Source organism: Sorex fumeus, unplaced genomic scaffold (genome assembly GCF_029834395.1).
Source record: "Sorex fumeus unplaced genomic scaffold, SorFum_2.1 ptg000122l, whole genome shotgun sequence".
Taxonomy (NCBI): domain Eukaryota; kingdom Metazoa; phylum Chordata; class Mammalia; order Eulipotyphla; family Soricidae; genus Sorex; species Sorex fumeus.
This window is the reverse complement of record NW_026606179.1, coordinates 56,239,558-56,252,487: the sequence shown is the minus strand read 5'-3', so window position 1 is coordinate 56,252,487 and position 12,930 is coordinate 56,239,558. Positions and strand designations below refer to the sequence as shown.

At 43.2% G+C, this 12,930-nt stretch overlaps 1 protein-coding gene across 1 annotated transcript in view; it reads right to left on the bottom strand.

Moving 5' to 3' along the window:
* Window positions 1-12,930, bottom strand: part of CNTNAP4 (contactin associated protein family member 4) — a 287,713-nt gene that overhangs the window by 89,792 nt on the left and 184,991 nt on the right. Inside the window, exons 9-10 of the mRNA XM_056135853.1 lie at window positions 10,184-10,333; window positions 3,482-3,653 (exon numbers count right to left, since the gene is read on the bottom strand). Coding sequence (XP_055991828.1) covers window positions 3,482-3,653; window positions 10,184-10,333 — 322 coding nt within the window. The remainder of the gene's footprint in view (window positions 1-3,481; window positions 3,654-10,183; window positions 10,334-12,930) is intronic.

Here is a 12,930-nt window from a genome sequence, read left to right as displayed (position 1 = left end):
TATCTTCTTTTTCAATCTAAGGAGCAGAATTTCCTGTTTCAGTTGTTGGGTTTCCCCTACATAGATACACTGGACTGAATATAAAGGTGCTGATTTTTCTTGGTATCAGGACTGACCAAGATGGTCTTAGTATGGGGCCTGGAGTATTGGTCCATGGTTGGAAGCCTACCTCAAGGGCTGGGAGAGAAGCCAGTTGGGATAGATATGGGGCCACTAGGACAATGATAGTCAGAAATGATCACTCTGGATAAGAACTGTGTGCTCAAAATAGGTAAAGGAAAAAACATGATAACCACTCAGTACCTGTTTACAAACCATAATACCCAAAAAGAAGAGAGAAAGAAAGAAGAAAAGTGCCTGCCATAGAGGCAGTCTGGTGCAGGGGAGGGTGGTGGGAGGGAAATGGGGGGCGTTGGTGGTGGGAAATTTACTGGTGGAAGGATGGGTGCTGGAACATTGTATGACTGAAATCTAACCATAACAGCCTTGCAACTGTGTATCTCATGGTGATTCAATAAAAACGGAAAAGAAAAAAAGATTAACACTAAGCTCATGGGGAAAATATAGCTTTATTGAAAAGAGACAGTATTAATAAATTTGCTTACAAACAAACACTGTCTTCCCCTTGTTCATCGATTTGCTCGAGTGGGCCCAGCAACGTCTCTATTTTGAGACTTGTTGTTACTGTGTTTGGCATATTGAATACATCACGGGGAGCTTGCTAGGCGAGATACTCTCAGTAGTTTGCCGGGCTCTCCGAGAGGGACAGAGGAATCGAACCCAGCTCAATCAGGCTGGCTGCATGCAAGGCAAACGCCCTACATTGCTTACAATGTTAAAAAAAAAAAAAGATGGCCTTAGTATTTCCCTTAGCTTGACTAAATTCTAGACAAGTTTCTCTGCTCTAGGCCCAGACCTTCCTTTTCTTTGAGCATTGCATTGAGGAATCTATTCATGTAAATTCTTTTTTACTTCTGGAAGTGAGGGTGGTTCCCAAGCAGTGCCCAGGGTACTGGGGGCTACTCCCAGTGACACTTGGCCAACTGGTCAAGGTGGTGAAATGTTTGGGCCCAGCAGTGCTGAGGGGTAGGCCTGGTGGTGTTTGGGGAATCTATTGAGCTACACCCATCAGTGTTTGGAGAGCCATGCAGTGCTGGGGTTCTAATTCACAGTCTTACACATGTTTCCTACCCCTGAGTCACTTCCTGAACCCTCCACTGTAAATTTTGGGGTGGGTCACTTGGGGTCACACCCAGCTCTGCTCAAGGCTTACACCTGGCTCTGCACTCAGGGATCAGAGTTGAGGGAACTTATGAGATACCGGAACTCAAACAGGGGTCAGCCTCAAGCCAGTCAAGTACCTACTACAGTATTTTCTCTCTTGTCCCTCCAGTATACATTCTTTACATGTTCTTGCACATATTTATAAGGTACGTGTTATTGGATAAACTATTTTTTTAAATGATAAAACATATGGGTATCTTTCTTGTGCCAACTGAGTTTATCTGTACCAGAGTTTCCACAGTCTATCTTGCCTACTTCTCCTTTTTCAGAAAAATAAACACTGCTCAGTGTCCAGCTGTAACTCCACCTTCTTTAAGAAAAACGAAGAGAAAGTGCCTCCCAGCTGTGACCAAGCATCTACCACCCTGAAGATCCTTCCCGCATTCCAGAGGGTGGTATCTCCTTTCTACACACTAGATCACTTTAGACACTGCGATCTACATTTTGGCACTTTTATTGCTTTACAGAAGTGAATTCAAAGAATGTTTCATGGTGCATTTCATTTGTAAGCATTTCAAATCAATAGTATTCAAGAAACAAGGGAAACAATAGAAATAATTAAAAAAAAAGAACAGTCCTATATAAACATCAGATAAGACAGAATTAGTCTCTGAAAGACCTCAGACCATATTTTAAAAGGCCATGGTTATGAATGGTGATTCAGCCTAACGTTCTAACAAATGGATCTTCACTTGTTGTCATCCATGCGCTGTTTCAATTTGATCTGCTACTGAGAGATACTGAGTCTTTTTTTTCCCGCTTTTTTGCTAATCAGACTAGATTTCCCTCATGTTTTAATTATAATGTGAAAGGCTGCATAGGGATTTTATTTAAATTAATCATACAGTATTTTAGGTTGACCACTAGCCAGTAACTGATGGCAAGTAACATTATAGAGCGAAGTACTGATTTTCACTAAATGCTCCAAACAATTGTATTTTACATTTTCCTCATCACTCGCTGTTTCAATATAAAGTAAAACAATCCATCACCCCATTTTCTCTAGCCTCCAAGGCTTTCCCATAGACATTTCCATCAAGCTTTTCATTGCTGAAGAACTTGAACGAATGCATACATCAACAATACCCAGAACTGAAGTGACATGTACGATTTTGGCTTGATACAAGTCCCTGCCCATTACAATTTAAATTTCAAAATGCTTGTGCACCATGTAAAACCTGGTTGGAATGAATGATACAGAAGTAAATCTACGAAACATTGTTAAACTTAGGAAAATTAAACAGTTCCAGGTATCTATTGGCACTAAATCAGATGAAGTCAAATCTCATATCTTCAAAACTATGAAATTCACAAAAACAAATCTCCCTCCCCAACAACAAACCTTCCAACCAGGTTTAGAGTAGGGGTTAAGTTTGCCCTTTTGTTTAACGTTTAGACATCCATAATGGCCCACCATTACATCCCACTGAACTCAATAATTAAAATGAACTGACTTGCTATGGAAGTATGACTGGCAAGAGTAATTGGCTATTATTGCCTCCCTTCGCTAAAAAAAAAAAAGACTTGAAACTTTCAGTTGTTATGAGAAAGTTTCTAATTCTCCGCAATTAATTCAAAATCTTGCACTGCTTTGTCTTCTGCTGAAGCCCCTCCTGAGACTACTGGACGAACCTTACCCTTTGATCGGGATTATGGCTCCAAACTTTTCATTTTCCCTGCAGAGACGATGGTGGTGAGTGGTTAAAGGTGCCCATTAGGAGCATAGCAAGCAGTTAAAGGCCTCTGTCTCTGCAAATATTATTCAGCTGTCTGGGAAGCAAAAGGCAGTTTGATAACCGACCACACAGCACTCTGATTTATTGGTACCTGATGAGCAATATTCCTGTCAGGGTGTCCGAACCTATTGACTTTAATAATGTATTTTTGATACATTTATATCCACCTCAAATTATAGCACATCAACATTATTTTTTTGTGAATTGGTAGCATGTGTGCATATAAATAACACAGTCACTTCTGCTTAAATTTACCACTGGACATAGAAAATATAAAACAAAGGGTGTTTTCCCCCTTATTTTTAATGTGAATATAACCTATTTCCTGGGGAAAAGATGATGGGGAGTGGGGGAGGAGGAAACAGGAGGAAAGAAATTTATTTTACATATAAATGCAAAGACTACTGCCTAAAGTTTGAAAAATGAAAGAGGTCAACATAAAGGAGCGAGGCTGTCTTTACCTGTCTGTGATGCCACATGTGTCTATCTGGAGGTCACTGAAGTTCCCCAGGGAGCCCTGCTGAACGGAAATCAGATCCACCACCTGGTTACTGATAGAAATGAGACGCATACAGCCCTGAAATCCACCCAGTGGGTTTCTGCACTTGGATCCGAGGCCGTTGTCAGGACAACCTAGTGGAAATAAAAACCAAGTGAAACCCGGATACATCAGCGTGAATCAGGAGTTGGAATCACAAATGACTTCATTTCCAAAAGCATCTGGTTATTTTCTTAAAATTAAAAGAGGGAGGTAAAGCCCACTGCAGTCATCATTGATCTAAATTACAAATTACAATCCACACGAAGTGTCTCTCCTTATCACCAGAGGACTCAACAGGAAATTAGCACTGCTGTAAGAATTAGGCGCAAGGATTCGAAATTGATCCCAAAATTTAAAAATATACCATGAGCTAGAGAATCCTAGACATGGGAGCCAGCACTCTTCAATAATGTATAGCTGCAACCTGGGGGCTTATTCTTTTGCAAAGCAGAAACAGGAGGACAAAAGATGACGTGTGGTGGAGATAAAAAAAGAAAAATCAGTCACAGAGCAGTACCTTTGAATTATAAGCTCTTTGGAGAAGTGCTAGTGACTTGGAATAAAATTACAGCTATTGATTTCATTAAATACTTCCTCTCTGTCTGTACAAGAGAGCCCCAAATACATGAATTTTAACGAATCATAATGGCGTAAAGTAAAAAAAAAATATTTAATGCTTGATTTTGTTTACTTATTTTTGCTTCAAAAAGAATGTTCCATTGGCCTTGCTTCCCCCCAACATTTCTCTAAAATTTGTTTCTAATTATTTAAACAATCAGGAAATATAATTTCAACCATTATTGTCTGAAGTTTAATGATGTTCTCGGTGTTTCTCCATCCAAGTGAAATAAATCATTTTATGGAGTATGAACACATATTACACTTATATATTTTTCATTAATCTTTCTTTGCCATTATGCTTGTCAACCACTATTACAATTTCAACAACTACCAGATGCGTCAGCAATTTCTTAATTCCTACCTGGAAATTTCCATTATAATTGAATATTTTGGTTGAGAATACTTCCCCTTCATGCTCTATTTTCCTAACTGAAATACATTTACATGGCAGGCAGGTAAAGGCCAGAATTTGTATTTTAAAGCTGTTCAAAGTTTCAAAAATATCAAGAAAAGGGGGAGCAAAATCACATGTTAATTTATTGAATATGGTGCCACCACATTTTCAGTGCTCAAAATTCTGTCGTGTCGACGGTACCATAAACTCGGTTGGCTTTCCAGGTGCCATGTTAGCTGGTTTAAAATGCTGGCATTTAAAATCAGTTAATAAGGGGGATAATAGTTCAATAATATTTATGGGAACGATATGCCAGGAACACAAACAGTTCCGCTAATCTCCTGCTTGCAGGTGTTGGCTCCTGACACATTTCAAACTACTGCGGAATAAAATTAATTGTGCAGTTGCCTGTCAGGAACCGAACTCAGCGAACTCATCGTCACCAGGAAAGGTCATGGACTTTGAGAGAAAGCATTTCAGATTCCTCGTTACCCTGTTCACGAGGCAAGCGATTCCAAGAGCCAAGCAAGGTTGCAATTGAGGCAGTCTCATTAGCCAAAGGGACCAGCATCTGCGAGCTATTCGAATGCCACGGCACGGGAAGGTTCTGCACTGAACTCGCTGAAGATGAAAGTTGTAAAAGATGAAGATTTCTGGGGAATAGTTAATGCTGAGTTAATGGATGGCTCCATTACCGGAGGCAGCCAGCATGTGAGGGCCCTCGGAGGACGACAGATAAATGATCGCGTGGTGTCACTGCACCACAAGTGAGATGTCGGGTTGGGCTCGGTGCTTGCCAGAGCCAGTTCGGTGGATGGGTAATGTCTGATTTACACAAGCGGGGATGTGAGAATTCGCTGCACAGTTTAGTGTCTCCTGCTTCACGGCACCGAGTGTTACTGGGGAGTGCACAACGGCACCGGGGAATTCAGATATTCGCAGCATCTCTCTGTGATCCGGAGAAGGCTGACTTCAAACGTGTGCTTTGGAGAGCAAGTGCAGAGTAGGCGGCGGTCCTAACGCAGTCTGACTTGGGGCAGAGCAGGAGGGCCTCCTGGAAGGGAGGGTGGGGAATGATGGATGGAGAGTGGCACTGGGCCCAGCCGGCAAGAACGCTGCCTGGGAGGAGGGCCCCTCTCCTGGCGCCAAGTGTGACTGGCACAGGACAAAGGTTCAGTCTGAGCCACTGGAATACAAAGCTCCTTGGCAGGGGCGCTTGCAGCCAGGTTAGACTGAGCATCTGGAGGCCACCGGAAACTTGCGGTGACATTTAGAAAGGAGAGGAGGAGAGCTGATGGCAAGTGCCTTGGAACGTGGGGCACTGGTTTACTGTAAGATGTCTCTCAGTATCTGTACTGCAAAGGATAATGCCCAAAAACGGGGGGGGAGAGAGATCAAGAGAGAGATCTAGAGAGAGAGAGAGAGAGAGAGAGAGAGAGAAGAGAGAGAAAGAGAAGAGAGAGAAAGTACCTACCATAGAGGCAGGCTGGGAGTAGGAGGGTCTGGTGGCAGGAGGTGGCTAGGAGGGGGGGGGGGGGATATTGGTGGTGGGAATTGTACATTGGAGGAGGGATGGGTGTTGGAATATTGTATAACTGAGTCCCGATCATGAAAGCTTTGTAACTAATCTCAAGATGATTCAATTGAAAAAAAAAAAAGATGAACTAGTAGCAAAATGAACTACTTAGGAAACAGTTCCATCTAGATCAAAGCACCAAGTAACAGAGGGGACCCCAGGAGCCCAGAACAGGTGGCTTTCTAGGGTGGCTGATGTTACTCTTTGCCCAGGATGAGAGGGGCACTCTCAGGACATTGAGTGCTAAACATGGTGAGTTGGTACTCCCTTTTCATAACAGCAAAGAGGGACTCTGGGTCAGTTCTACCTCTAAGACACCCTGGCCGGACCCTCTTCCAGTCATGCTCTGGTCCTCAGGCCCTGGAGGCCTCAGGGGACCGAAATGACACTGCTGCCCTCCAGTTACTGTCAGAATCCAAAGTTCCAGGTCCCAAAGAAGACCTCCTCTCCCAGGCCCTGAGGTGTGGGAGATATTCCCCTTAACAAACACCCACACCAAAGTCAGAATAGTCACGTGGGCAAAACATAGGTCTGAGAATTTAATAAAGGGGCAGCAGAAATGCACCCAGGGAAGAATAGAATAAAACAGTTTAGGATCTTCTAGTTGGAAACACAGGCAAGAAGAGAATTAGGGAACAGTCACAACTTCATGCTCGACTTCAAGGGTACCTGCTAATTGGCTAGGAGAAATATCCCCCGTTTCTGCGCTTCCTGTTCCCATTGAGTGTTGGTGTGCTTACAAACTGTCTCAATATCTATGGCAAAGCGAATGATAACTCACGTGCTGGGAAGATGGGGGCGGGGGTATGTGCTACTATATTGATAAAAGACCAGACGTTTTCCTCACTTATGGTTTGTGCCTAAAGTTTGGACAGTCCATGTGTTTGTCTCCTTACATGTTGCTTGTCTCATTCTCCATGACCGACCCCTGCTGGACCAAGGCTGAAGGTGCTAAAGCTTTAGACACTGCAGTGCAAAGCTGGCAGAGGGCATGAGAAGGAGACGGCAAATGGCCCAGATCACCTTGGCATCCTTGCTCCCAGCCGTGACACTGAGAGGGTGCCCTGATTTGCAGGACATGCATCAAGTGATTCATAGCACCTCTTGCCTTCATGAAAGATATTCTGGCTGCAAAGATTGTTGGAAGCGGTGCTGCACACATCCACCTAAGCAAGGCCTCAGGTTAGATCCCTGAGTCCACATGGCCCCCTAGAGCACCAAATCCCCTGGAGTGGCCTCTGGGTCCCCTGAGCACAGCTGAGGGTGGTCTCTGAAGACCATTCTCTACTGAAAGTCACCAACTGAGAAAATGGGTGAATAAGTGCACTGTAGCACTGTCCTCCCGTTGTTCATCGAGCAGGCCCAGTAACTTCTCCATTGTGAGACTTCTTGTTACTGTGTTTGGTATATCAAATACATCATGGGTAGCTTGCCAGGCTTTGCTGTGCAGGCGAGATACTCTCGGTAGCTTGCCAGGATCTTTGAGAGGACGGAGGAATCGGACCTGGGTCGACCGGGTCGGCCACGTGCAAGGCAAACGTCCTACCCACTGCGCTATCGCTCCAGCCCCGGGTGAATAGAGAAGTCTAAATTAACTATAGATTTGTGCTTCCATTTTTCTACGTGCCAGAGTTGTAATTTCATGACAGAAGTATTCAAAGTAGAGTTCAGAAACTTAACAACACCTCAACAGGTGCCACATTATAAAAACATGTAAAGAAGAAGAAACTTTGAATTCAAAACAGTATTTATTTGGGGAGAACAGAAATGATTTGGGAAGGCCCGGTGGGTGTTGGTAATAATATGTTTCTTAATCTAGGAAATGCATGTAACAATAAAAAATGTGTATTTTTTAAAACCTTGGAATTCTGGCAGGTCCGAGGAATAGCCCGGCGGTTAAGTGCCTGCCCTGCAGAGGAGGCTGAGAGTTTGACCTCCTACACACCACATGCCTATTGTGATGCTCTGAGCACTGCCCCAGCCTCGTCACCAAGTGTGGGTGCCCCAGTCATCTCAGCTATAGCAACAATAACAAAAAAGGAAAGGGAAACCATTAACATTCCTTTAAATAGAAGCAGATTTGATTTAAGCAGCGAACAATAGAGCAAACTAGGTGTATGGTATATGGGAGCTCTTCATATACAATATTTCAGTGAATGCAAAACTGTTTTCTAAAAATTAAATGTTAGACCAGGGTAGATAGAGCACAGGCCTGCGTGTGGGAAGGCCCTGGTTTCACCCCCAACTCTGCATGAGACCCCAACACTTCTGAGCACGGTCCTGGGACCCAGACACTCACAAGGTATGTCACCCCCCACCCCCACCCCCACATACACACCCTGCCTAAGAATGAAAGCATATATTAAATATATCAGAATTTGCCCTTTTTTTAAAAAAGAACATGTGATCTATTCCCTATAAAAAAGTATTACAATATGAAAAAACAAGCAACCAATTTTTTCTATGAAGGGGCTAAAAAGACTGTATGAGGGTAAGGAGATTGCTTTGCACATGGCCAAGTTGGGTTCAATTCCCAACATGCCATATGGTCCCCAAAGCATCACTAGGAGTGGTTCCTGAGTGCAGAGCCAGTAGTAACCACTGAGCATCACCCAGTATGGCCCCAAAGCCAAAAGCCTTTTTTCCTATGAAAATTGGTAAATCTGAACATTGAAGGACATAAAATGCTTTTGAAAGATGATTCTTATTTTCATGATTTACACTTTTAAACTGCTATTTTTATCCTCCTTTTTCTTCATACCATTTAACAAGTTGCCTTCCCCCCACTCCAAACACACACACACACACACACACACACACACACACTCACTCTCTCTCTCTCTCTCTCTCTGTCTCTCTCTCTCTCTGTCTCTGTCTCTCTCTCTCTTATTTCTTTAGAGTTTCCAAATCTTTTCCTTTGAAGGCTCTTGGTTAAGTTATTCTCTATATTTTACCAGTTATTAAATGAATGTATTCCAAGGGGCTGTTTTAAAATTAGTCAAATCACCCAGAAGGTTTTAGGAACAGCTGGATTCAGAAATGAACAAATCTCACTGAAGGGAGTATGTTATCTGCTCTTCAGATTGCTGGCATCACGCCACCTTTCCTAGTCAGGGATTATGTGGACGTTTGTTTGTTTGCAAGCTTTTTATGTTTTCAAACTGGGGGAGTGATTCATGGTTGGAGAGCTTACTGTCAATTCTTGGAAAGGAATTTGCATTTTATTGACGAATCGTGAAGTCCTGAAGATTGAGTCACTTCTCCCAAATTCAACAGTGATTCTGCACAGAAGTAACGATTACAACTCCAAATAACAACAAACACAAATACAACTGAATCATGATCGGAAAAACAGTGTTACAACTAACAGTGTTACTAACAGTGTTACAACTCTCTCTTTCCAGTGGCAAACAACATTTTAGTCTGACCTTCAGGGGCTAGGGCTCATTTCCACTTCCAGTGCTTCCTCCCCCAAACCTTAATTTCAATCCGCTGGGCAGGCAAATGAGGTGTTTTGTTGTTGCTCTTTGTGTGATGGGACTTAGTGTTGATTGCTGATGCCTTGAGTTTTTCTGATGTCTCAGTGCATTCTTACTTACGAAGGAGAGATCTCTATGGCTAATTAAGTTAGATTATTTGCCCATAGGTATTATATTCTCCCTCTGTATTGGTCAGATGGAAAGTAATAAGTATGCTCTGGGGAGCTAAGAGTCATGATCCGGAACAGCTCGTAAAATCATTTAAAAAGTAAAAAAAAGACAGAGAGGGACCATTCAACATTAGGAAACATCAATGTTTGAAATAAGAACTGAAGACCGAGAACCAATCGCCATCACTCTCATTACAGAGATAGAAACTTCAACAAGTCGGCCTCCAAGAAAGGCTTTTAGGTCACAGTTGGACACTCCTTGTTCAGAGAAAGTGAGAGATGATTCCACCTCATTGACATTAGCGAATGCCCAATAAAGTCACGGAGCTGTGGGGTAATAGCAATAACGTGCATCAACTGTCTCTCTGGTCTGACCTCTTACCTCCAAAATAGTAGGTTCCCCCTGAACGAATGTGCTCAAGCCCCAGGGAAGAAGCGGTAGAAGCCACCTGACCATCCACCACCAGACTCAGGAGGTTCCTTCTGGCTGATAAGGAGACGGAGTGCCACTGGCCATCACTCAATCCTGCTCCTGAGGGCACAGAATTAGTTCAAAGAGAGTTTTCTCATCAGTAATTCTGGAAATAGTGGGTCAGAAACAGCAACAGTCCCTCCCCACCAAACCTTCTTTAAGAAAAACACTCCCATCTTGGAGGGAAAGAGTGGAAACTGACACTCTCTGTCGGGAGAAGTGGCAGGTCAAGGTCTTTCTTTTGGCCCAGAGGACTGGTCAATGGTTGGGAGTTTGCCACAAGTGCGTGTGGGGCAAAAGGCAGTTAGGATAGAGAAGGGACCAGTATGACAATAATAGTTGGAAATGATCGCTCTGGACAAGAACTGAGTGTTGAAAGTCAGTAACGGAATATACATGATAACCTTTCAGTGTCTGTACTGCAAACCATAAAGCCCAAAAGGAGAGAGAGAAAGAGGGGGGGAGGGAGAGAGAGGGGGAAGGGAGAGGGAGGAAGGGACAGAGAGAGAGAGAGAGAAGAGAGAGAGAGAAACAGAAGAAAACTACCTGCCATAGAGGCCAGGAAAGGGGACAGGAGGGAAACTGTGGACATTGGAGGATGGGAAATGTACACTGGTGAAGGGATGGGTATTGGAACATTATGTGACTTGAAACCCAACCATGAACAACTTTCAACTTTGTAGCTATGTATGTCACTGTGATTCAAAAGTAATAATAAAAATATTGAATTTTTAAAAACAGATCTTTCTTTTGGGTGCCTCAATAGAAAGAACAATAGAAAGATCTTTGGACAACCCTGCATGGGTACACTGTTCAGCTCTTGGGGAGATAAACTTACCTTGTATACAGGGAGGGTATGGGGAAAGCAAAGATACTTTTCTAGACTAGGTTATCGCTGTTATTTATAATTTGTGCAGTTATATTTGAAAATATCATAGCAGGTTATTTAGCTGAGCAAAGCAAGTCAAAGTATGCCAAAAAAAAAAAAAAACACTTGAATGTGCCAATGAATGCTGAAAGCTTACCTATCTAGAGCAGAGCTGAAAAACAAAGCAATGTGGCAAATTATATGTACACAGTTGATCATCAGATCTTGCAGATTCTCTGTGTGACAATCACCTACTCGTGAGTCACCTGAAATCCAGTGAGGGGCTGCTTCTTCCTTGGAATCTTATCATGGAACATGTTGCTCTTATTTAAATATGTGTTTCGTTGGTGAGTTTGCTGTTTAAAAGACTCCCAAGCGGAGTGCTGGAATGTCACCAGGGTTCCTCATGCCAGAAGTCAGTGACTTGCCTCCCATCAGAAGTGAGCCAGACCTTCATTCAGGCACAAGGAAATTGTCTGGATGAGGTCATGTGTTCAGTGTTCGGTATCAGCAATATCCATTAGATAAGGTGCTGTTTCAAACCGAACAGCTCAAGGAACAAGGTGATGAACTGATGGGTTGTCAAAAAACACTTTGACCAGTGACTTCCAGGCACCGAATCCTATATTTTCTCCCCGGAGCAGTGGTCCAGTACACACCAGAACTTCACAGAACATCCCCATTGACAGTACTGCATACGTGCAATTCCAGTTATAGTTCTAATCTTTGAATACGTATAGAAATGAGTCCAAAGAAATATTCCTAAAGGTACAGCAGTAACTTTTGCATGGAGGAAAGAAAACTGTGGCAACCCAATCTTATTTTATCTTTGAAGTTTATGTAGATATGTCTATAAAGATTGTTTAATACTCAAAATTCAAGATTTGTTTTTGTTTGGGGGTCCACCCCCAGTGGCGTTCATCACTTACACTTGGCTCTGTGCTCAGAAATCACTCCTGGTGGGTCTCTAGTGATCAAACGTGGTGCTGGAGACTGAACAGTCATCCATATGCAAGGGAAGTGCCCTACCTACCGTACTATCTCTCTGGCTCCTCAGAGCTTTCTTGTCAGCTCTAAAGTACCTGGAGCCCAATCTAGGGCAGTCCCCACTGTGGGGCGGCCTCTCCCTCCCAAACCTAGTTGAACCTACAGGGTTGAGTTGAAGCCCCTGCTGACAGGAAGAAAGGAAGGGGCTCCGCTCAGACCTCCCAGCCCGCCCACCTGCCTTGAAGATTCAACTCTAGGATTCCGCAGAGCAAATTAGTAAACAAAATCATAATTACCCCCATTAAAACCAAAGGTCATGGTCCTCTTTTCCTGATATTATGTGCAATTTACTTCCCCAGCTATTATCTGCCAGAGCTTTTAGTCCGAAAATGGCGAGGAAGCTCTTTGCTCTGGACTCATTTAGTAGAGCACAAATCCCCTGTCTGGGTGCTGAAACGCATTTTGACATTACATTCGTGTAACAACAACAAAAAAATTTCCAAAGACCCGACTTGGGTTTGATTTGTGAACCATAATGAGAAAGACCTGAACACTGGAGGGTGGGGGTGAGATCTCTCAGCCCCATTTTCTCTAAGAGTGAGTACAGAGACAGATGGTCAGAAAAAGATGCTCCCCGACTGCAAAGATGGTGAAGATTAATCAAATGTCCCCAATTTGTCATCCCATGCTTCCTTCAAGGATATGGATTTAGAGCGAAAATCCTTGCACAGAGCTTTGCATCACATATAGTCCCTATCTATCTCCTGTCTTTCTCTTAGTCCCTACCTCTGCCTCTTTCTCA